General features: G+C 38.4%; 1 protein-coding gene across 3 annotated transcripts in view; it reads right to left on the bottom strand.

The window, feature by feature from the left end:
• Positions 1–4383: 4383 nt before the first annotated feature.
• LOC135475440 (neprilysin-like) overlaps positions 4384–23652 on the bottom strand; it is a 56436-nt gene continuing 37167 nt past the window's right edge. For all 3 annotated transcript variants that reach the window (XM_064755342.1, XM_064755340.1, XM_064755341.1), the window contains exons 16-21: positions 15981–16048; positions 14102–14232; positions 12233–12298; positions 9746–9853; positions 8842–8918; positions 4384–7589 (exon numbers count right to left, since the gene is read on the bottom strand). In XM_064755342.1, the coding sequence (XP_064611412.1) occupies positions 7490–7589; positions 8842–8918; positions 9746–9853; positions 12233–12298; positions 14102–14232; positions 15981–16048 (550 nt within the window). In that variant the 3' untranslated portion in view covers positions 4384–7489. The remainder of the gene's footprint in view (positions 7590–8841; positions 8919–9745; positions 9854–12232; positions 12299–14101; positions 14233–15980; positions 16049–23652) is intronic.

Raw genomic sequence — 23652 nt, 5'->3', positions numbered from 1 at the left:
CAAAAATTATTATAAAAAATTATAATATAATTAAAAGATTATAATACAGAGAGACTGAGTAGTTTCATTATTTCTCTCGTCTACATTGTTCCCCTCCCCCAACAGCTGTTCCTTTTCTGCTTATTATTTAATTCTCCATTTGCAAAACAAGGATGAGTATCAATGTTACATAAGAGTAATGTGAATTACCTGTTAGATGACAGTTTTCAAAAATTTGTTACCAAAGTAATCTCAACACGGGGTTATATTATCACATGCAATAAACCTTTTGTCGTATTCACTGCACTCACAAGGAACCGTCGTTTTGTCGTATTCACTGCACTCACAAGTAATCGTCATATTGGGCTTCATCTCAAGGGTTACCCAGTGTAATAATTCTACAGTCGTATTGGCGTCTAGCATTGACCAGAGGTTATCCAATGGACAGACGTATTGGCATCAGCATTGGTCTGAGGTTATACGGTGTATTATCTGCTGTCGTATTGGCTCCAGCATTGATCTGAGTTTATCTAATGTAATAATTCTACAGTAGTATGGACAGACGTATTGGCAACAGCACTGATCTGAGGTTATCCAGTGTAATAATTCTACAGTTGTATTGGCTCCAGCATTGATCTGAGGTTATCCAATGTACTGATTCTGCAGTCGTATTGGCGTCCAACATTGATCTGAGGTTATCCAGTGTAATGATTCTAAAGTCGTATTGGCTTCCAAGGTTGATCTGAGGTTATCCAGTGTAATAATTCTACTGTCGTATTGGCAACAGCATTGATCTGGGCTTATCCAGTGTAATAATTCTACAGTTGTATTGGCTCCAGCATTGATCTGAGGTTATCCAATGTACTGATTCTCAACAGCACTGATCTGAGGTTATCCAGTGTAATAATTCTACAGTTGTATTGGCTCCAGCATTGATCTGAGGTTATCCAATGTACTGATTCTGCAGTCGTATTGGCGTCCAACGTTGATCTGAGGTTATCCAGTGTAATGATTCTAAAGTCGTATTGGCTTCCAAGGTTGATCTGAGGTTATCCAGTGTAATAATTCTACAGTCGTATTGGCAACAGCATTGATCTGGGCTTATCCAGTGTAATAATTCTACAGTTGTATTGGCTCCAGCATTGATCTGAGGTTATCCAATGTACTGATTCTGCAGTCGTATTGGCGCCCAAGGTTGATATGAGGTTATCCAGTGTAATGATTCTAAAGTCGTATTGGCTTCCAGCATTGATCTGAGGTTGTCAAATCTAATATAATTCTGCAGTCGTATTGGCGTACAACATTTGTCAGATGTTGTCCAGTGTAATAATTCTACTGTCGTATTGGCACCAGCATTGTTCTGAGGTTATCCAATGTAATAATTCTACAGTCGCATTGGCCCCAGGACTGATCTGAGGTTATCCAATGTAATAATTCTACAGTCGTATTGGCTCTAGCAATCAACTGAGGTTATCCAGTGTAATATTTCTACAGTCGTCTTGGCGTCCAACATTTATCTGGAGTTATCCACTGTAATAAGTCTAGTCGTATTAGCCCTAACTTTGATCTAAAACTATCCAGTGTATTGATCCTACATTTGTATTGCCTACAGCATTGATCTGAGGTTGTCAAATCTAATATAATTCTGCAGTCGTATTGGCGTACAACATTTGTCAGAAGTTGTCCAATGTAATAATTCTACTGTCGTATTGGCACCAGCATTGTTCTGAGGTTATCCAATGTAATAATTCTACAGTCGTATTTGCTCTAGCATTGATCGGACGTTATCCAACGTAATAATTCTAGTCGTATTGGCTCTAACTTGATCTGGGAGTATCCAGTGTAATGACTCTACAGTAGTTTTGGCTCCAGCATTGATCTGAGATTATCCAATGTAATAATTTTACAGTCGCACTGGCCCCAGGACTGATCTGAGGTTATCCAGTGTATTAATTCTACCGTCACACTGATTTTTTCTTTGATTTGTGTGGTTGCAGTTCCGTGGAGTCTTTTCAAAAACCACTTTGCACCTAAGGTAAGGAAAAACCGATCAGTCTGGTCTACTCGGCGTGTAAGCTGTCATACACAAAATAACAACGTTAGTCAACCCAAAAACTCCAGTCGCTCATAACTAAATGACGATAAAGAAGACAAACAATCTTGATATACAAGAAGCAAGGGAGCAATCGAGGAGTACGTGTACATTCATTCTTCAACGATATTAGTATGTTCATTGTCTGTACTAAGCAAAACTTTCATCTGAAGGTAGCGTGGAATTGTTCACACAGCACCGGGCACCTGTCACAGTGCTGTCCGATTTCTGGACCACTCTGAGCAGAACTGTTCCGTCACTCCTTTGCAGTGTATGTCTCATGTTCCATTCCATGGAGATACTTTCTGGTGGTGGTGGTGATGAAGAAAGGGCATGGGGTGGGGCCAACTGTGAAATTACGATCATGATACAAATGAAATCTGTTTGGTTTTCTTCAGAAACCCATGTTGGATTACACTCAATTTAAATTCTGTAATGCTTTTCCACACAGCACTGATGTTTTGACTGGCGTGCAGATTTTTAAAAAGGTTCATGGATTGCGGCTTTAATTACTCCAATTGGTTCATTGGTCGATCTAAACTTTTTAACAAAACTTACTTTTAATATAACCTGTGGACGGTAAAGGTTCATGAAGGTATTAATTTTGCCCTTTGAAGAACTTGTTACGAGATGCCACGGTATCTGTGGATTAAAATCGGGTGTCACACAGACTGCATGTATGTTACGCACATTGACTAAATATAGATGTACACTGAAGAGATTCTATCTGGTCGCAGAACCTGGTCATTTACACAGTGGGAATTTTGGTAAGCCTTTGTATATTTAGGGTGGAGCTAACGAAATGCACTAAATTTTAATATAAAACAGTTAAAATATAAAAAAATAGAGTAAGCGTTAGCAGACAAACATTTTTTAAACTTTACTACTATAATGCGCCCTAAATCAAAATACATGTACAATACATGTATGAATTAATTAGTATGTCTGTCAGTGCCAACAAACGTTGGGCATAAATCTACGCGTCTAAATTTACATTCGTGTACCAGCCGTCAACCAAGATGGACGCTCCGGGTCAATGTAATCGTAAAGCCAATTCCCAAAATGACGTTTAACACAAACTACCAAAGAACTAAGAAGGTATATAAAGTACGAAAATAGGAAAAAATCCTCGAAAGAGAAGCACAGATCCAGATAAGTTGTACGATCTGGAGAGTCTATAGTTTCCTTTAAATCCACCGAAGGTGGTTAAATATATTTCACAGCGTTTGCCGTGTATGGATTGTTTAAAGATAGCAGATCATTAATATACCGTTTAATAGATGAGAAAGATTGGGTCTGGCGAGGATTAGTCCTTAAGTTTCTGCATATAGTCGTATTCATATGAGAATAGGCATAGCTCAGCCAAAAGGGTCACAATTTGTACGGCTCGGAATACCTATAGATTGTTGATATATGGTTCTCCTGAATTTCATATAGATGTTTTTAATGAGAAATGGAAGCAATTCAATGAACATCGAAACATCCCATGAATGGTAACCCTTGTATGTGGTGCAACTGAAGAAGGTTTAGTTGCATTTGACGATAATCATAGCGTTGACCAGTTTTATTGAACACACATACAATTAGTGATAAAATAATATATATTAAATCTGTGTGACAAGGTTGGTACCAAATTGGCTGTACTTCTTGTAGTGCCTTCGTTAAGAGAGTAGATACAAGTTTGGTTTTACAGCTAACTGACCCCGCTTAAAGCCTACTAAAATAAAGATTTGACTGAACTTAGTCGGTTTCGGATTCAGTTTACAGAATTCTTTCCACAGTCGCTTTTTTGTTTTCTTTTTGTCTAACGGTCACAGCAGTACAGAATTTCAGATGTTTCATTCAATGCATAGCACCCTGTAACCATCCGGAGTGGGGCTGTCTGTTCACACGGGATGAAAACGGAGAGCATTGCCAAAAAAGACGTATTGATCCACCAATAAGCTCGGAATATAAAATGCAAAAGCACAGACACTCAGAAAAACTAAGAAGACGCACACTTGACGTTTAAACATTTCGATAAAATTTTATTTGTCACCGTCAGGATACGTGTACACGTATCATGGAGATGACGAATAACTTTTAGCGAGCATGTATTACTCAAAATAAAATTTTTTTGTCGAAATAGTGAAACGTTAAATATGCGATTTCTCAGCTATAAGGAACAAATAACATGTGTAAATGACGATGCTTTACATGGGTAGGATCCCAGTTTATAGATGCTGTGTAGACTCCTACTGTCGCATTGGTGGAGGTGACCCAAAACAGTTCAGCTAATTCAAGCGCTACTAGCAGTGACTAGAGATGGTAATTTCAGTTCCATGAGGAAGAAAATGAAGGTGTCTGTCCTGTATGACTCACACTTCATCCAAGCCCTCATCCTTTACACCTGGTCCATGATCAAACAAGGTGGAAACTTTATTTACATATTTGATTGTTGAATTCCTCACTTGCACGATTTATAGGTGAAGAAAACCAGTGCCCATACTGAAGTGCCCATCGACCTGTGGGCGTTATACTGACAAACTCTCCCACACGTGGGGTAGAGATCAGCACATGGTGGAAGACAAGTGGTCGTTCACGACTGCGCACACACCAGTGCCATCGACCACTTGTTGTCGCCAACGCCCCTCTAGGAGGGAGCTCTAAACTACTTGGGGACATGAATGAAAGATTATGGGTTTAGGCCATACGAGTAACATGACAGGCACATCGTGGCGATGTGGAAGTTACAGGTGACGGGGAGAAGAACTGTAACCAGAGCAGCTCCCCAGTGTTTCCAGTAGCTGATGTACATGTGAACGCATACCTCTATCTATATATATACCAGACATTCATTTTTCACAATGATTTATTCTTTAAAAATGTGTTTACTGAATATACATAAAAATGAGGTAAACATGAAATTGTTAAATTTACTACAAGTGAGTGAAAGAAAGAAAACATTATAAAATAATCCTAGATGTTATGGATCTAATCTGTTATTATTTTAAAGGAACTGACTAAAATGTGGAACGTAAAGAAAAAGGAGAAAAACCAAAGCTATCTGTGCTTCACTGCATAATTCCTAACAGAACATACTCCAATGGACATTTCGTCTACTTTTAAGAAATGTCAATAAATACAGGGCAATTTTTTACAAAAGAAATCAATGTACAAAATAGCAGAATGTGGAGTTGCGAAAGATTATTTTGCAAAAACAAAAGCATACTGTAACACATTGTTAGTTCTGCAACTGGGATGTGAGAAACGAAAAACAACAAAAAAAAAAATGATAAAAAATCACAAAATTAGTTTTAAAATGTGACAACTGAAAAGAATAAGCATGTGGATAAAACACCTGACAGAAAAATGAGTTGAACAAGTGACTAAGGCTTTAAATATCTGCTAACTAAATGCTGAAAAGTGTAACTTTCGCCATTTACTGACACTTGAAAGCCATGAAATTCAGGCAAAAACTTTAGTATTAGATACAAGGAATTGCACACATGTATACAAGCCTGTCTCAGATTTTATACAAAGACACCTACCAAACTGCAGTGCGATTCTACTAGCATAAAGCATATTGATTTCAAAATATAAAATATTTTTGAGGAAAAATATATATAGGAAACTAAGACTTTATATACATAAAGCTATCTGGAACACCCAATCCGCATCTAACAAAGCCCTTCCTCAGAATATACACATATACCTGTTCTGTAATCACATACCTATTTACACAAAACTAAATTATGTTAACTAACAAGCTCTTTGGGAATTGTGCTGGCCAAGCTGTGGTGATGGGACGAAGACAATTAGGGGTGGACCTCCATATCTCTCCTCAACCAATGGCATCATTCGTCAATGGCAAGATAGTTGAACCTATGCTGTTGGTAATTTTGTGCACATATGGTAGAGACTTCCTTGGAAGCATTCATATTACTGGTCTGGTTTTACTGCACCAACTGACTACTTTCATTACACCAAGGTGACTGCTTTAGGAATAACACCTGAAATATTCTGTGATTTTAGCACATTTAGTGATTCTAGGTGACATTTTCTAAAGTCAAAAGCAAGTGGGGGTGTTTAAACCCCTCAGTTGTAGAGTAGAGAGAATTTAGTACCATAAACCCTTATTTACCCCTCAAACATGACAGTAAAGGGTGACAGCATATTGAATGAAGTTGGTGCTGACTAACATTACTTCAAACAAAACTATTCCATTCTACATAGAAACTTTTGCAGTATACTTAAAAAAATCTATATTACTACAACATTTATGGGATCAAAAACTGTGACAAAGACATATTTAGATATAACTGTCTCTTGATGCCTTTGTTAATAGGACCGGTATTCAATACACGAAGGTGTGTTTTCTCATTCATAACAGCTATACTTGTATTAAGTAACGAGAGAAGTCCATTACCTAGAAGTATGCAACTTCCCTACAGCTAGTCTCCATGGCACAGTACAGATGTTACCTCATCTGCAGATGCTCCTGCCACCTGGTGGAGAAATATGCCAACCTCTTGGGTGGAAATTGTGAACTGAATCATGGGAAATCTAACTGTAAACAGCTGCTACAAGAACAGGCCACACCTTAAAAACTCCGTGCTTATAAACTATGATTTCGATAAACGTTGTAGGTATGCAGTTATAAACCCATTAACTATTATTATATTTCCAAGCAAATCTAAAACAATTACTATCAAAGACATTATTGTCCTTCAACAAAACTCTCCGAAGTCATAAATTTCAACACGACCGCGTTTGGATCCCACCATGCATCAGTTGTTTCTCAAACATTAGATGACTGGCTGTGTTAGAGATGGAAGAAAAGTGTAAAGTGCAATGGAAACTAGCAGTAGGGAAGTTGCATACTTCTAGGTAACAAACTTGTGGTACTGGTATGCAAGTATGATTCAGCCACAGGATTTCATGTAAGCTTACACCAAAAACCCATGAAGGGGAATTAATATCAAAAGGCATTCTGATAGCCATATTAAATCAACAAACAACTGCATTAATGCAGTTACTGACGCAGCTATCAACATCATAAAGACAATAAGTTTGGGAATTCATATACATTCATAAATACACATTCTTTGGCATCATCTGTATCTATGTCTGCATTTGTCTTCAAACTCACATAATGCATGACATTTGCTCAGTCAATGGTTGATTGTTATACGTCCAAATTTCTATAATGGTGGCTGAAGCCTTAATGTTCACAGCCAGTTATAGTCTGACAGCTTAACTGGAACAGACTCCTCAAAATCTTCACTGAAACCACAGCTACATATATGTCACATTCTTCTCCTGTGTGATGTTGTCCGTCAGTCCGTCACTCAGCAGACACCACATTATGGTAAGTCTTTCTTCCCAAAGTACCAAGAGGTGTTCAAGCAGATGGTTTCTGAAGATGCTTGTGATTCTTCACCAAACTGAGCATTTCTTGGCTGGGTTCATGTGTGATCCGACTTCACAATTGAAAGCTGACGAGAAGTCCCTTGAATTTTGCAGTGTTCCAATCACCCTGGAAACAAAGATGAGATTTTTAAAGACTACACTGTTTCACTGTCTAAGTGGTTAGTACTACAACACATATATGTCATGTATGTAACTACCTGTTTCAATGTTTACCATCCACAAAGGAAAACACTGTCTTTATACATAATAACTCTTTCTCTGGCAATTAGAAATTGGGAGTGACATATTTCAGCGAAGAGATTTGTATTTTATTATGTACAAGTTCTCTTATTCAGAGCTCAATCATCAGAATGCGGTAGCCATGAACCCAGGGCCAACTTATTCAGGGCTCAATCAGCCCAATGTGGTAACACTCAGCTCAATACAGACTTATCCAGGGCTCAGTCAGCACAACGTGGTAGCCATGAGCTCAGGGCCAACTTATTCAGGGCTCAATCAGCCCAATGTGGTAACACTCAGCTCAATACAGACTTATCCAGGGCTCAGTCAGCACAACGTGGTAGCCATGAGCTCAGGGCCAACTTATTCAGGGCTCAATCAGCCCAATGTGGTAACACTCAGCTCAATACAGACTTATCCAGGGCTCAGTCAGCACAACATGGTAGCCATGAGCACAGGGCCAACTTATTCAGGGCTCAATCAGCCCTATGTGGTAACACTCTGCTCAATGTCAACTTATTCAGGGCTCAGTCAGCACAATGTGACTAACAGAAATTCGCCTCAGCGTAAATGAAAGCTAACATTTACAGCTCCATCCCAAATGTATGTATTGATCCTGTTCATGATATTTTATGATTTTTTTTTACATTAAGCCTGTAATGGCACACTCAACATAGACACAACTACTTGTCTGGAGACAATATTGTATAGCCTTCAGTGTGTTCCATATTCATCTGGTTCTTTGTGTCTACTGTCCCAAGTCCGCTAAAGAGGGTGCCATGCAACTTTTGGGTCACTGAGATGGGGGCCTTTCTCACATTTTACCTTCTCTATGGCCAACAATATGGCTGCCCAAAGAGGTTTAGATTTTGAGACAAACATGTCTTCTTTTTAAAGTCAAAAGGATTTACCACCTAGAAGTTGCTGTTTTTCTTTTTAACTACTAAGGCTGATTATCAGGGAATTGTAGAGGCATGCCAGTCTAAATGACTTCTCAGAATACTTGACATCATCAGGAAAAGATAGCACCCTCATCTCCTCTGAATTCTACATGTATGCTTTGTCACAGTCCTTGTGTTTTAAGACATAACATAAAATGTTCAGAAAACAAGGAAGTCTTCTTTAGCTCTATGACTTACCTGAATCTGCCTGGACTGTGCACCCCTGTTCTGATTCGGTTCAGAGCCTCCTGTGGCCGAATTGTTCCACACCAAACCTTACATCAGAGGAAAAAACTCCCATCAGATTCTAGCCAGACACTCAAGTCATTTAAACTACGTCAGTGTGCTGAACTGAGAGCTCGCAATGTGTAGTGTCATCTTTATTTATTAAATTATAGCTGATTTATATTAAATATGCAAATTGGAAGATTTGGCTTATAATTTCTCATGTATCTGCTTGAAATCCATTAAAGCAATGTGGGACATGACGATGCATGGTGACTTCTACAGTTGTGTGTTAAACAAATGTTGCTACAAGTAATGAACATTGATGACTCTCTCAATGCTTTTGTTTCAAAGTTATTGAACAATGGGCGTGTAAAGAACTCTTTTCAGTGAAGCTGATCTGTTCCTCACCAATGAAGGTGAACTCTCAAAAGAATGTAGCCGTGGTAAGATTTCTTGTTTTCCTAGCCAGCGTCGTTCTCATCTGTTATGTTTTTTCCACCACATATCCTCACGGTGTGGAAAAGGTGTCCAGGTTTCTGAACTTCTAACTAGTCACCTCACTATTTCCATGTATGTCATGTCTTGGATAATTTGTTCAGTGTAAGTGTGAAAACTTTAAGAATTAGTACTTGTCAATGTTTTAGATAACAAACTTATTACCTCAAAATATGTTATTTTATAGAAAAGACACTGTACAGTATTTTAAATCATTATTTCAGTATTAATGCAAAAACATTTTCACAAGAAGACAAACAAGGCCATTAGTTAAAACGTGATAACAGTTAAGATTTTAGCTGTATGGGACTTAAAATTCCAGTCATTCCAGTCATACATTAAGTCCATTAGTAAAAATTATACCAAATGTTAAACTTACCTGTGCAAAATTCAGGAAAAAGAGTTGTTCATGACTGAAGTTCTCTAGTCCCGGCAGCCTGGGTTCTTCCTGACCATCTCTCTCATTCTTCACCCAGTTGGAATATGCCTACATGTTCATAGATACAGGTGATACCATTTACACAACTATATGTAATTTTTAATTGCACTGTGTAACCTTAACATGTACAGACAATGCTGCCTACACTGGACTACACTGGCTTATGCTGGCTACACTGGCTTATACTGGCTACACTGTCCTACAATGGCTTACACTGGTCTACACTGGCTTACACTGGCCTACTTTGGCTACACTGGTCTACACTGGCTTACACTGGTTTACACTGGCCTACACTGGCTACACTGGCCCACACTGCCTACAATGGCCCACACTGGCTTACACTGGCCTACACTGGGCTACACTGCCTACACTGCCTACACTGGCCAACACTGGCTACACTGGCCTACATGTACTTACATTATCAAAAACTAGTTACAGAGCTACATTCTTATTAAAATTACATTAATTTTCTTTTTCATTCTTACTAAGACAACATATACGCAGGCCACATATGGAGGTTCACAACTACTGAATACACGGATATACATGTGTGATGAAAGGTACACGTAGGAAGCTGAATTCTGGGATAGGGATCAAATGTGAGTTCTATCCAAGTGAGAGACAGAGCTCAGTCATTACACAGGTTAACACCTGATCACAAACCATGTAGAAGAATAAATGCACAATGTCTTCCCACAGCAACAATGAACTGTTTGTATGGGTAAGTGTGGAGAATTTACAAATATGACCAACAACTAGTTGATTATTTCATTTTCTTATTCTTTTCTTAGTGGCAGGCTTTCCTGACAGGCTTTCCTGACAGGCTATCATTACAGGCTATCATTCCACTCTCAAGTCAACAGATCAACATCTAGCATTCCATTAGCACTCTCTACTATACAGACAAACCACTACCACTCCCCATTACACAGACAATCCACAAGCACTCCACAGACAAACCACTGTCCCTTTTACATAGACAAACCACTCCACAGACAAACCGCTATGATTCCCAATTACAAAGACAAACCACTACCACTCCCCATTACACAGTCAAACCACTACCACTCCACATTACACAGACAAACCACTACCACTCCACATTACACAGTCAAACCACTACCACTCCACATTACACAGACAAACCACTACCACTCCACATTACACAGTCAAACCACTACCACTCCACACTACACAGACAAGCCACTACCACTCCCCATTACAAAGACAAACCACTACCACTCCACACTACACAGCCAAACCACTACCACTCCACATTACACAGACAAACCACTACCACTCCACATTACACAGACAAGCCACTGCCACTCCCCATTACAAAGACAAACCACTACCACTCCACATTACACAGACAAACCACTACCACTCCACATAACACAGACAAACCACTACCACTCCAAATTACACAGCCAAACCACTACCGCTCCACATTACAAAGACAAACCACTACCACTCCCCATTACACAGACAAACCACTACCACTCCCCATTACACAGACAAACCAATATCACTCCCCATTACACAGACAAACCACTACCACTCCACATTACACAGCCAAACCACTACCACTCCACATAACACAGACAAACCACTACCACTCCACATTACACAGCCAAAGCAGTACACTCCCCATTACACAGACATACCACTACCACTCCACACTACACAGACAAGCCACTGCCACTCCCCATTACAAAGACAAACCACTACCACTCCACACTACACAGACAAGCCACTGCCACTCCCCATTACAAAGACAAACCACTACCACTCCACATTACACAGACAAACCACTACCACTCCACATAACACAGACAAACCACTACCACTCCAAATTACACAGCCAAACCACTACCGCTCCACATTACAAAGACAAACCACTACCACTCCACATTACACAGACAAACCACTGCAGTCCCCATTACACAGACAAACCACTACCACTCAACATTACAAAGACAAACCACTACCACTCCACATTACACAGACAAACCACTACCACGCCACATTACACAGACAAAGCAATACAAGGTTTCTTGATTTTTCCTGTAAAACTTCATCTCATGTCTCAACTTTATGTTCACTTGATCTTCAGAGCAGCGGCTGATACTAGTACACTGTGTACTGTATTCTCTTTATTTTAATATCCACAAATGATATACATATTGTTTGAATTTAATGCTAAATTTATCAAAAAAATAAATATGTTTGTATAAATATTTAAGATTTTTGACAGTAATGTCCAGACTACACTTCATCCATCTGCATGACACTTGGTTACTTGGACTTTCTGGGACACTGAAGCCACACACTGAGGTGGTCAATATGTTCAATCATCACAAGCATTTCATGCGGTGGAAAATTTGTGGTAAATCACACAAAATGTCACATTATAGTACAACCTACCCGATACGCTTCTTTTAGTCCACCATTATCAGCAATGTTCTCTCCCTGGGTTTGAATTCCGTTCAACTGAAAATGGAAAGATTCATGAAAATTGTCTCTAATATTTTCTCTCTGATATACACACACAGAACAAGAGACTTAGGGGTCATGAACATACAGATAAACAGAATGGTTTGGTTTTCTCACTATTTAATTAAAAGACAAAAATGTTAAAGAGGAAGAAATCTTAAAATTATGGAACTGTAGGCCGAAAAGAGCACATTTTTTTCAATCTGGTGGTGCCTGCTGCATAATTTTGCGATTTTTCCTTGCCAGACACGTAAAGCCTGAAAACAGCAAATATGGCATAAATCACTGAGTCCATCGCGTCCTCCATCTTTAACACTCTGTAATTTATGCTGGGTGTGTGTTGCCTCTCAGCCAATGAGAGTGATTAAAACTGCCAACTTGTTTGTGTAAACTCGGAACCTACGTCCAACATTCCGGTTTCCCGATCATCAAGCGGAAAACGAACTGTACTGTTTGGTACCTTCTGGGAAGAAGAGTTCTACTGGAAATGTTTGAAATGCACTTCAGTGGTTTCCAATGGCAATTCTCCTCCTAACACAGAAGATTTCAGGACTAGTTCTTAGGCAAAATGGAGTCGCCCACAGCAGATTTTGGTGCTGACTTTATTTATAATTTATCAGCTTGAGGTACATATTAGAATTTTTTTAAGGCATGCACCTGCGAGAAAATGCATACTCTTTTCCATGGTATTTGTTTGATATTTAAGTTTTCTCCTCCTTTAAGTGGCTTTTTATATTGAGTTTAAGAGTAATTTTTCATCTGATATGGTCAGGTAGGTGGATTCAAAAAGTCAGATAAAGTCACTATCAGCTACAGTCCTCCAGCTGGATCCTAGCCGAACATCTTACGTCCATCTTACAACAGGATGGTCTGCATATAGGCGTCCGACCAAATCCGGTTCCTGTTTGATTAACTGTACGTCATGGGCATGCGATCTGAACAGGATGCGCATATGATTGCCCTTTATATCTTTCGTCATTGAAACAAGTACATATTTAACTATGCCTTTTGCTGCAACTGCCATGCCCTTAACATACAAACAAATTATACAAAGTTCTACAGGCTATAAAAGTTCTCTTAAAATCAATGTGTCATTTTGTCACTAACAAGACATCCAGTATTGGCCTCTATGTATGTATCCTGTACGATGTCAGCATGTGTACCGTGTACAATGTCAGCGTGTGTACCGTGTACAATGTCAGCGTGTGTACCGTGTACAATGTCAGCGTGTGTACCGTGTACAATGTCAGCGTGAAAACAATACAATGATGTAACTATTTAGATGTCTGCAGCAAACTAACTGTACCTACCGATAAGGAAAGGGTGCATTGCCAGGAGGAAACCAAGTACTGCCTGGAGAAAACAGTGTAGACCGAGAGAAAATTGTGCAGAACCAGGAGGAAACTACAACCTCATTAGGTACCCCACCATGCCTCTGACATTAGAGAGTTGGAAATGGTGGCAGGGGTTAGTTACAGAATCCACTCAATAACACGCCAAATGAGGGTCCCCATATAAACATGTGTTCACCTAATATGATAATGCTTACACATAAAATGCAAATCTCTCATACAACACATGCAATAACTACAATAACTTATTAAATATAAATATGTCAAAATGAAATGTCACAATCTTAGACTGAAATAATGCCAAAGTGAACCGTAATCATTGGTTTATTCAATGAAATAATGTTAAGAATGAATGGTTTTGAATTAATGCACATTCAGCAGTATTGCAGTCATGATGTGGCAAGAAAATGCTAGCAAATGCTAATGCAATAAAATAAGATGTGCTCACATTCATGCCAACTTCTTCCAGGGTGAAGTTACTGTACTGATCAACGATACACTGAGCGGCGTCTTTGAACCTCTCTATGACCTCATTCGACCACCACTGCTTCAAGTTACCATTCTTGTCAAACTGACGGCCTGTAAAGGGAGATAACTCCATACACAGTCCCAAGAAAATGACAACCTAACATTCATATTTATAATTATGAGAATCATTGCTTTACTGACAGCCAAGTTTTAAACTCACAAACGTTTGCTTAACTCTTAAAAAGTTTATAACCCAAATATAGAACATGTCCTCAAGAAAAAGTAATCAAGATTTAGTTTATATAATGTTAAGCAAAACTTCTAATATACACTAAATTACATCTATAAACCAGGATGGTCTTCAAAGAGAAAATATTATCACAAAAACAAAACAGAGAATATACAAAATAAATATTATCATAAAAACAAAACAGAAAAAATACAAAGGTCAAGACACATGAGCAATAGTATGTAGGTGGGCAAATTCCGGCAAATCATACAATTGTGCAAAAGTAGAACACCAGTTCAGATAATTATATCATGCTATTTATATCAATGTTTAACACAGACTGTACATGCATTAACATGCTTGCAGTTTAACACTGTACTCAAGAATTTCTCACTTGTATAAAGACAGTCAGGTTTAAAGGTGAAGGAAACCAGTATGCCCAGCGTAAACCCTTCACCGGCTACGCCTACATGTATCTCACAAACAATTTGATGTAAAAGTCACAGCCAACAGGAGTGTGATTTTCAGTCAGAGTGAACCAGAGTTTTAAGCAGTTGTGCAAGCACCCTACATACACTAAAATGCCTCTCCTGAATTGTAAAACTGGCCTTATTTAATCATCTGATTGGTGTTGTATGCCATACCCAAGAATATTTCAATTATAAGACAGTGGCCAGAATTATGATGGGAGGAAACCCACGACCATTCGCAGGGTGCTGAGAGACCTTACCATGTACAGCCTGAAAGAGGAAGCCAGCATGTGAACTCACAGTGATTCCATTGGAGAGATCAAGGCTCCTGGGCTATTACGCTATACTAGCATACAAACCACCATGTCCCCAAAACTGGCTCTAACTTCCATGCATCCACTTACACGTACAATGCATTCCATGCTGACAAACCCAGCAAACACAGGCAAATGTACATAAGTGTCAATGTTAATGTTGTTTGCTTTCCTTTTTCATTTCTCAAACTTTGGTTTTCTTCTTTTTAATCTGTTACATTACAATTTTAACAAAAGCAAATGCCTAATCTTCACACAAACAACATTTTCAGTTCCACGCCAAAACTAAATCCACTGCTTGATGATTGGGTGCACTTTAGAAGACATTTCTTTACATTTATTTTTTCTCTAAGATTTTTATGAAAAGACAATAAAAGTACTCTGGGATTTACTTTTGATATCATGAAACACACAAATTGCAAACAAATGTATGGAACGTGAAGTTGTATTTTGATGACACCCATGCATACACAGAGTCCCGCAGTTAGATCATGCTTTCAAGAGGCCATATTGGAGAGTTTTGACAAAAAATCGACCAGTGCAAAGCCAATCGAATGTTTTCTATTATCTTAGAACAGCAAAAGTATTACCTTTCACAAAATATCTACCTTGAGTCTGCACATGTTAACCTTCAAAATAAAGTTCCTAAAAATTTTTACAAAAGGTTGCATAATAACTTTTTCAAACTATTTACTGAAAGGCAGTAATCTGAGCTATTCTTGCTAAATACAGAAAATTTGATTTCATCAGCAAATGCAGATTTTTTGCCAACAACCTCCGCTATTAGCCTGTTTAACCAAAGAGCCTCATACAGAAGCCGGAGGTAGGAATGCTTCAGCCGAGTACCTCTGTCATCAAAACCATGGGTAATCTCATGGCCGATTACCATGCCAATGCCACCAAAGTTCAGTGACCTAGTAAGAGAACAAGCAACACAAGATTCACCCCTGTTTTTATGAAAAACTGACTTGAAATATTGTGAAATATACCTATCTCATACACAACATGTCATTTATTCTCTTTTGTATTGGTATATACATGTATTCCCTAATTCTTCAACCTTTTCAACCACCTCTGCAACCAATATTTAGACACATTCTGAGAATACAATAGAGGGTAGTGAAATAATTTGCACTGTTTAAAAGGCTTGCATCTTAGTAACACAAACAAACAAATTTCGTGTCACTTTCATAATAATTGTATGCACAAATGCCACTGATCAAACTGCACTAGAGGTTGAAGATTCACAGTATTTTTCGCGCTTAAAAATGTAATAAGTATTATGGCATATAAATATAACAACAGAAACAGCTTATAGTAGATAATCAGTTGAGAGCTTTATTTAAAACTTTATAAAGACTACTTTTTTTCTGGTGTTTTATGCCATACTCATAAATACTGCCCTCTCATCATAGTGGTCAGAACTGTGTGTAGAAAAAAAAAAGAGGAAAGAGCTTGTAAATGAAAAAATGTAAATTTCCAAACTCTATAACGCAAACCTCAAAAATATGTTTCACGTAGGTCTACATGGGGATAATACGTATGTGGCTGATGTCATGTTGTCAGCTTTTACGTGCTGACCACACAGTGGTTAGGACAAACAAGCTCGTTTCACGTAGTTGTAGTACATGGAGATAATACGTATGTGGATGATGTCATGTTGTCAGCTCTTACGTGCTGACCACGTACTGGTTAGGACAAACAAGCTCGTTTCACGTAGTTCTGCATGGGGATGATATGTATGTGGCGGATGTCATGTTGTCAGATCTTACAACAAACAAGCTCATTTCACATAGTTCTGCATGGGGATGATACTTATGTGGCTGATGTCATGTTGTCAGCTCTTACGTGCTGACCATGTACTGGTTAGGACAAACAAGCTCGTTTCACGTAGTTCTGCATGGGGATCATATGTATGTGGCTGATGTCATGTTGTCAGCTCTTACAAGCTGACCACACAGTGGTTAGAACAAAAAAGCTTGTTTCACGTAGTTCTACATGGGGATGATACGTATGTGGTTCATGTCATGTTGTCAGCTCTTACGTGCTGACCACACAGTGGACAGGACAAATAAGCTTGTTTCACGTAGTTCTACATGGGGGTGATACGTATGTGGCTGATGTCATGTGGACAGCTCTTACGTGCTGACCACACAGTGGACAGGACAAATAAGCTTGTTTCACGTAGTTCTACATGGGGATGATACGTATGTGGTTCATGTCATGTTGTCAGCTCTTACGTGCTGACCACACAGTGGTTATGTGGCTGATGTCATGTTGTCAGCTCTCACGTGCTGACCACACAGTGGACAGGACAAATAAGCTTGTTTTACGTAGGTCTACATGGGGACGATACGTATGTGGCTGATGTCATGTTGACAGCTCTTACGTGCTGACCACACAGTGGACAGGACAAATAAGCTTGTTTCACGTAGTTTTACATGGGGATGATACATATGTGGTTCATGTCATGTTGTCAGCTCTTACGTGCTGACCACACAGTGGACAGGACAAACAAGCTTGTTTCACGTAGTTCTACATGGGGGTGATACGTATGTGGCTGATGTCATGTGGACAGCTCTTACGTGCTGACCACACAGTGGACAGGACAAATAAGCTTGTTTCACGTAGTTCTACATGGGGATGATACGTATGTGGCTGATGTCATGTTGACAGCTCTTACGTGCTGACCACACAGTGGACAGGACAAATAAGCTTGTTTCACGTAGTTTTACATGGGGATGATACATATGTGGCTGATGTCATGTTGACAGTTCTTACGTGCTGACCACACAGTGGTTAGAACAAATAAGCTTGTTTCACGTAGTTCTACATGGGGACGATACGTATGTGGCTGATGTCATGTTGACAGCTCTTACGTGCTGACCACACAGTGGACAGGACAAATAAGCTTGTTTCACGTAGTTCTACATGGGGACGATACGTATGTGGCTGATGTCATGTTGACAGTTCTTACGTGCTGACCACACAGTGGTTAGGACAAACAAGCTTGTTTCATGTAGTTCTACATGGGGATGATACGTATGTGGGTCATGTCCAGTAGCGGTTAGGACAAACAAGCTGGGCTATATGTACATGGGGATTCAGTGGTCACTTGCGATACAATATATTTAGGAGATGAGAATGTTTGAATGGATTAACAGAATCATGACACACATGTGCCTCCATGGTAGCTTATACTGGAAAGAGACGCAGGTGGAGACTGACGGACTACGGATTTATTAGTTGATGCAATAATTCATCATCTGACATCAATCAACTTTCCCACATGCAATTCAGCACATACTCATGGTTTATACTGTGCCAAGTTGGTGGAGTGACTGATTTCATTGATTGATTGATTGTGCCAGGCTTCAGATCAGAACAGTGGTGAAAGGCTAATTATGACCAACATACTAAATGTACTTGTACATGTAAGATGATGTAAGGCCCTAAGAGCCAATGCAGTTTTACCCCCAAAGCCATAGGAACAGCAGAGACAGGGGAAATACCTATCTATCTAAAGACAAGATTAGACCTGTGTGTCATCACATCCTGTCACAGGTGAGGAGAGTAAAGTAACCATGTAAGGCCCCAAGAGCTACTGCTGATCATGTTTTACCCTCAAAAACCCTAGGAATAGCTGAGACACAGGAAATACCTGTCTATACAATTACAGGTGAGGAGAGTAAATGATTACAATATACCTGAAAATATAAGCCAAAATATTGCTGAGGTATGTATTTAAAGGGCACTGAAAAGCACTTCATACATAACATCATCAAGCTGATTAAGAAAGCATACACATGACAAAACTACCATCATACAGGTACATGTAGCTAGGGTAGAGTTATTATTAAGACAATGCATGTTAGGGTTACATGTAGACATATCCAATTTCTTCACATTACGTATGTTCACCTGGCATTGACAATACATGTAGACATACCCAGTTTCTTCCCATTACGTATGTTCAACTGGCATTGACAATACATGTAGACATACCCAATTTCTTCACATTACGCATGTTCAACTGGCATTGTCAATACATGTAGACATACCCTATTTCTTCACTTCACGCATGTTTGACTGCCATTGTCAAAACTTGTTAGAACTAGATGTACCTTATTTCTTCACTTTGCACTTGTTCTTCTAGTGTTGTTTAAAACATATTTAAAGAGCATTTCTCTTCCTATCCTGAAAAAAAATTTCTACGATGCCCTTGTGTTGACAAATGTAACAATAAATTATCACCAGAATCCAAAGATTAAAGTCAATAAATTGCAGTTCTTCTTCCACATGTGAACAGGTTCAAGAGATAAGGTATGTATACATCAAATGATGGTTAATAAGTGCTGAGGTTAGAAATGATTGGTTAGTAGTAAATGAAAAATGACACGATGAGATGAAATTCAGACCAGGGGAGAAAACAAACCTTGATCATCAAAGCCATGAGTTATCTCGTGACCTATGACAGCTCCTATGCCCCCGTAACTCAATGACCTGATGATAGAGTGAATGATTGATGGAATAGAGTGGTTCACAGATGCAAGGTGCTTTTGATATATTAAAGAAGCAGCATGTACTTTGATTGACACCTCAACATTAGCTTTGATTAACTAAATGCTTGATATTCTAAAATGATGGCATTTACTCTTCAAGGAAGAAGACAAATTAATTCATCTACAATCTCAGAATTAAGGGACCCTATGTACTGAAAAGTAAAAATGGAAATCAAGATAATGTACTGAAAAGTAAAAATGGGAATCAAGATGATGTACTGAAAAGTAAATATGGGAATCAAAATGATGTACTGAAAAGTAAAAATGGAAATCAAGATGATGTACTGAAAAGTAAAAATGGGGATCAAAATGATGTACTGAAAAGTAAAAATGGGAATCAAAATGATGTACTGAAAAGTAAAAATGGGAATCAAGATGATGTACTGAAAAGTAAAAATGGGGATCAAAATGATGTACTGAAAAGTAAAAATGGGAATCAAGATGATGTACTGAAAAGTCAAAATGGGAATCAAGATGATGTACTGAAAAGTCAAAATGGGAATCAAAATGATGTACTGAAAAGTAAAAAATGGGGATCAAAATGATGTACTGAAAAGTAAAAATGGGAATCAAAATGATGTACTGAAAAGTAAAAATGGTAATCAAAATGATGTACTGAAAAGTAAAAATGGGAATCAAGATGATGTATTGAAAAGTAAAAATGGGAATCAAGATGATGTATTGAAAAGTAAAAATGGGAATCAAGATGATGTACTGAAAAGTCAAAATGGGAATCAAAATAAGGTACTTAAACTAAAAATTGGAAATCAAGATGATGTACTGAAAAGTCAAAATGGGAATCAAGATGATGTACTGAAAAGTTAAAATGGAAATCAAGATGATGTACTGAAAAGTTAAAATGGGAATCAAAATGATGTACTGAAAAGTCAAAATGGGAATCAAGATGATGTACTGAAAAGTCAAAATGGGAATCAAGATGATGTACTGAAAAGTAAAAATGGAAATCAAGATGATGTACTGAAAAGTAAAAATGGGAATCAAGATGATGTACTGAAAAGTAAATATGGGAATCAAAATGATGTACTGAAAAATATAATGGGAATCAAGATGATGTACTTAAAACTAAAAATGGGGATCAAGATGATGTACTGAAAGGTTAAAATGGGAATCAAAATGATGTACTGAAAAGTAAAAAATGGGGATCAAAATGATGTACTAAAAAGTAAAAATGGGAATCAAAATGATGTACTGAAAAGTAAAAATGGGAATCAAGATGATGTACTGAAAAGTCAAAATGGGGATCAAAATGATGTACTGAAAAGTAAAAATGGGAATCAAAATGATGTACTGAAAAGTAAAAATTGGAATCAAGATGATGTACTGAAAAGTCAAAATGGGAATCAAGATGATGTACTGAAAAGTCAAAATGGGAATCAAAATAAGGTACTTAAACTAAAAATTGGAATCAAGATGATGTACTTAAAGGTAAAAATGGGGATCAAGACGATGTACTGAAAAGTAAAAATGGGAATCAAGATGATGTACTGAAAACAAAAATGGGAATCAAGATGATGTACTGAAAAGTAAAAATGGGAATCAAAATGATGTACTGAAAAGTCAAAATGGGAATCAAGATGATGTACTTAAACTAAAAATGGGAATCAAGATGATGTACTGAAAAGTAAAAATGGAAATCAAGATGATGTACTGAAAAGTCAAAATGGGAATCAAGATGATGTACTGAAAAGTAAAAATGGAAATCAAGATGATGTACTGAAAAGTTAAAATGGGAATCAAAATGATGTACTGAAAAGTCAAAATGGGAATCAAGATGATGTACTGAAAAGTCAAAATGGGAATCAAGATGATGTACTGAAAAGTAAAAATGGAAATCAAGATGATGTACTGAAAAGTAAAAATGGAAATCAAGATGATGTACTGAAAAGTAAAAATGGAAATCAAGATGATGTACTGAAAAGTAAATATGGGAATCAAAATGATGTACTGAAAAGTAAAAATGGAAATCAAGATGATGTACTGAAAAGTAAAAATGGGAATCAAGATGATGTACTGAAAAGTAAAAATGGGAATCAAAATAAGGTACTTAAATTAAAAATTGGAATCAAGATGATGTACTGAAAAGTAAAAATGGGGATCAAGATGATGTACTGAAAAGTAAAAATGGGGATCAAGATGATGTACTGAAAAGTAAAAATGGGAATCAAGATGATGTATTGAAAAGTAAAAATGGGAATCAAGATGATGTACTGAAAAGTAAAAACAGGAATCAAGATGATGTACGGAAAACAAAAATGGGAAACAGGATAATGTACTTAAAACTAAAAATGGGAATCAAAATAATGTACTGAAAAGTAAAAATGGGAATCAAGATGATGTACTGAAAAGTAAAAATGGGGATCAAAATGATGTACTGAAAAGTAAAAATGGGAATCAAAATAATGTACTGAAAAGTAAAAATGGGAATCAAGATGATGTACTGAAAAGTCAAAATGGGAATCAAGATGATGTACTGAAAAGTAAAAATGGGGATCAAAATGATGTACTGAAAAGTAAAAATGGGAATCAAGATGATGTACTGAAAAGTAAAAATGGAAATCAAGATGATGTACTGAAAAGTAAAAATGGAAATCAAGATGATGTACTGAAAAGTAAAACATAACACACCCTACTCTGGGACTCATGTCATTGAATAGCTGACCTTGACACCTACACCTCCACAACTTCCCCACTTGTCTCCCCAAAAACACTGAAGTGTACTGACATGTAATTTCACCTCCACAACTCCCCCCCTCCCCCCGCTCTCCCCCAAAACAAAGTGAAGTACTGACATGTAATTTCACCTCCACAACTCCCCTCCCACTCTCCCCAAAAACACTGAAGTACTGACATGTAACAGCTGACCTTGACACCTACACCTCCACAACTTCCCCCCCGCTCTCCCCAAAAACACTGAAGTACTGACATGAAATTTCACCTCCACAACTTCCCTCCCGCTCTCCCTCAAAACACTGAAGTACTGACATGTAACAGCTGACCTTGACACCTACACCTCCACAACTTCCCTCCCGCTCTCCCCAAAAACACTGAAGTACTGACATGTAATTTCACCTCCACAACTTCCCTCCCGCTCTCCCCAAAACACTGAAGTACTGACATGTAATTTCACCTCCACAACTTCCCTCCTGCTCTCCCCCAAAACACTGAAGTACTGACATGTAACAGCTGACCTTGACACCTACACCTCCACAACTTCCCTCCCGCTCTCCCCAAAAACACTGAAGTACTGACATGTAATTTCACCCACACAACTTCCCTCCCGCTCTCCCCCAAAACACTGAAGTACTGACATGTAATTTCACCTCCACAACTTCCCTCCCGCTCTCCCCAAAAACACTGAAGTACTGACACATAATTTCACCTCCACAACTTCCCTCCCGCTCTCCCCAAAAGCACTGAAGTACTGACATGTAATTTCACCTCCACAACTTCCCTCCCACTCTCCCCAAAAACACTGAAGTACTGACATGTAATTTCACCTCCACAACTTCCCTCCCGCTCTCCCCAAAAACACTGAAGTACTGACATGTAATTTCACCTCCACAACTTCCCTCCCGCTCTCCCTCAAAACACTGAAGTACTGACATGTAATTTCACCTCCACAACTTCCCTCCCGCTCTCCCCAAAAACACTGAAGTACTGACACGTAATTTCACCTCCACAACTTCCCTCCCGCTCTCCCCAAAAACACTGAAGTACTGACATGTAACTTCACCTCCACAACTTCCCTCCTGCTCTCCCCCAAAACACTGAAGTACTGACATGTAACAGCTGACCTTGACAACTACAGCTCCAAAACTTCCCTCGCGCTCTCCCCAAAAACACTGAAGTACTGACATGTAATTTCACCTCCACAACTTCCCTCCCGCTCTCCTCAAAAACACTGAAGTACTGACACATAATTTCACCTCCACAAC

This window comes from Liolophura sinensis, chromosome 9 (assembly GCF_032854445.1).
Source record: "Liolophura sinensis isolate JHLJ2023 chromosome 9, CUHK_Ljap_v2, whole genome shotgun sequence".
Classification (NCBI taxonomy): domain Eukaryota; kingdom Metazoa; phylum Mollusca; class Polyplacophora; order Chitonida; family Chitonidae; genus Liolophura; species Liolophura sinensis.
The sequence above is the reverse complement of the archived record's forward strand: the minus strand, read 5'-3'. Positions and strand labels throughout refer to the sequence as shown.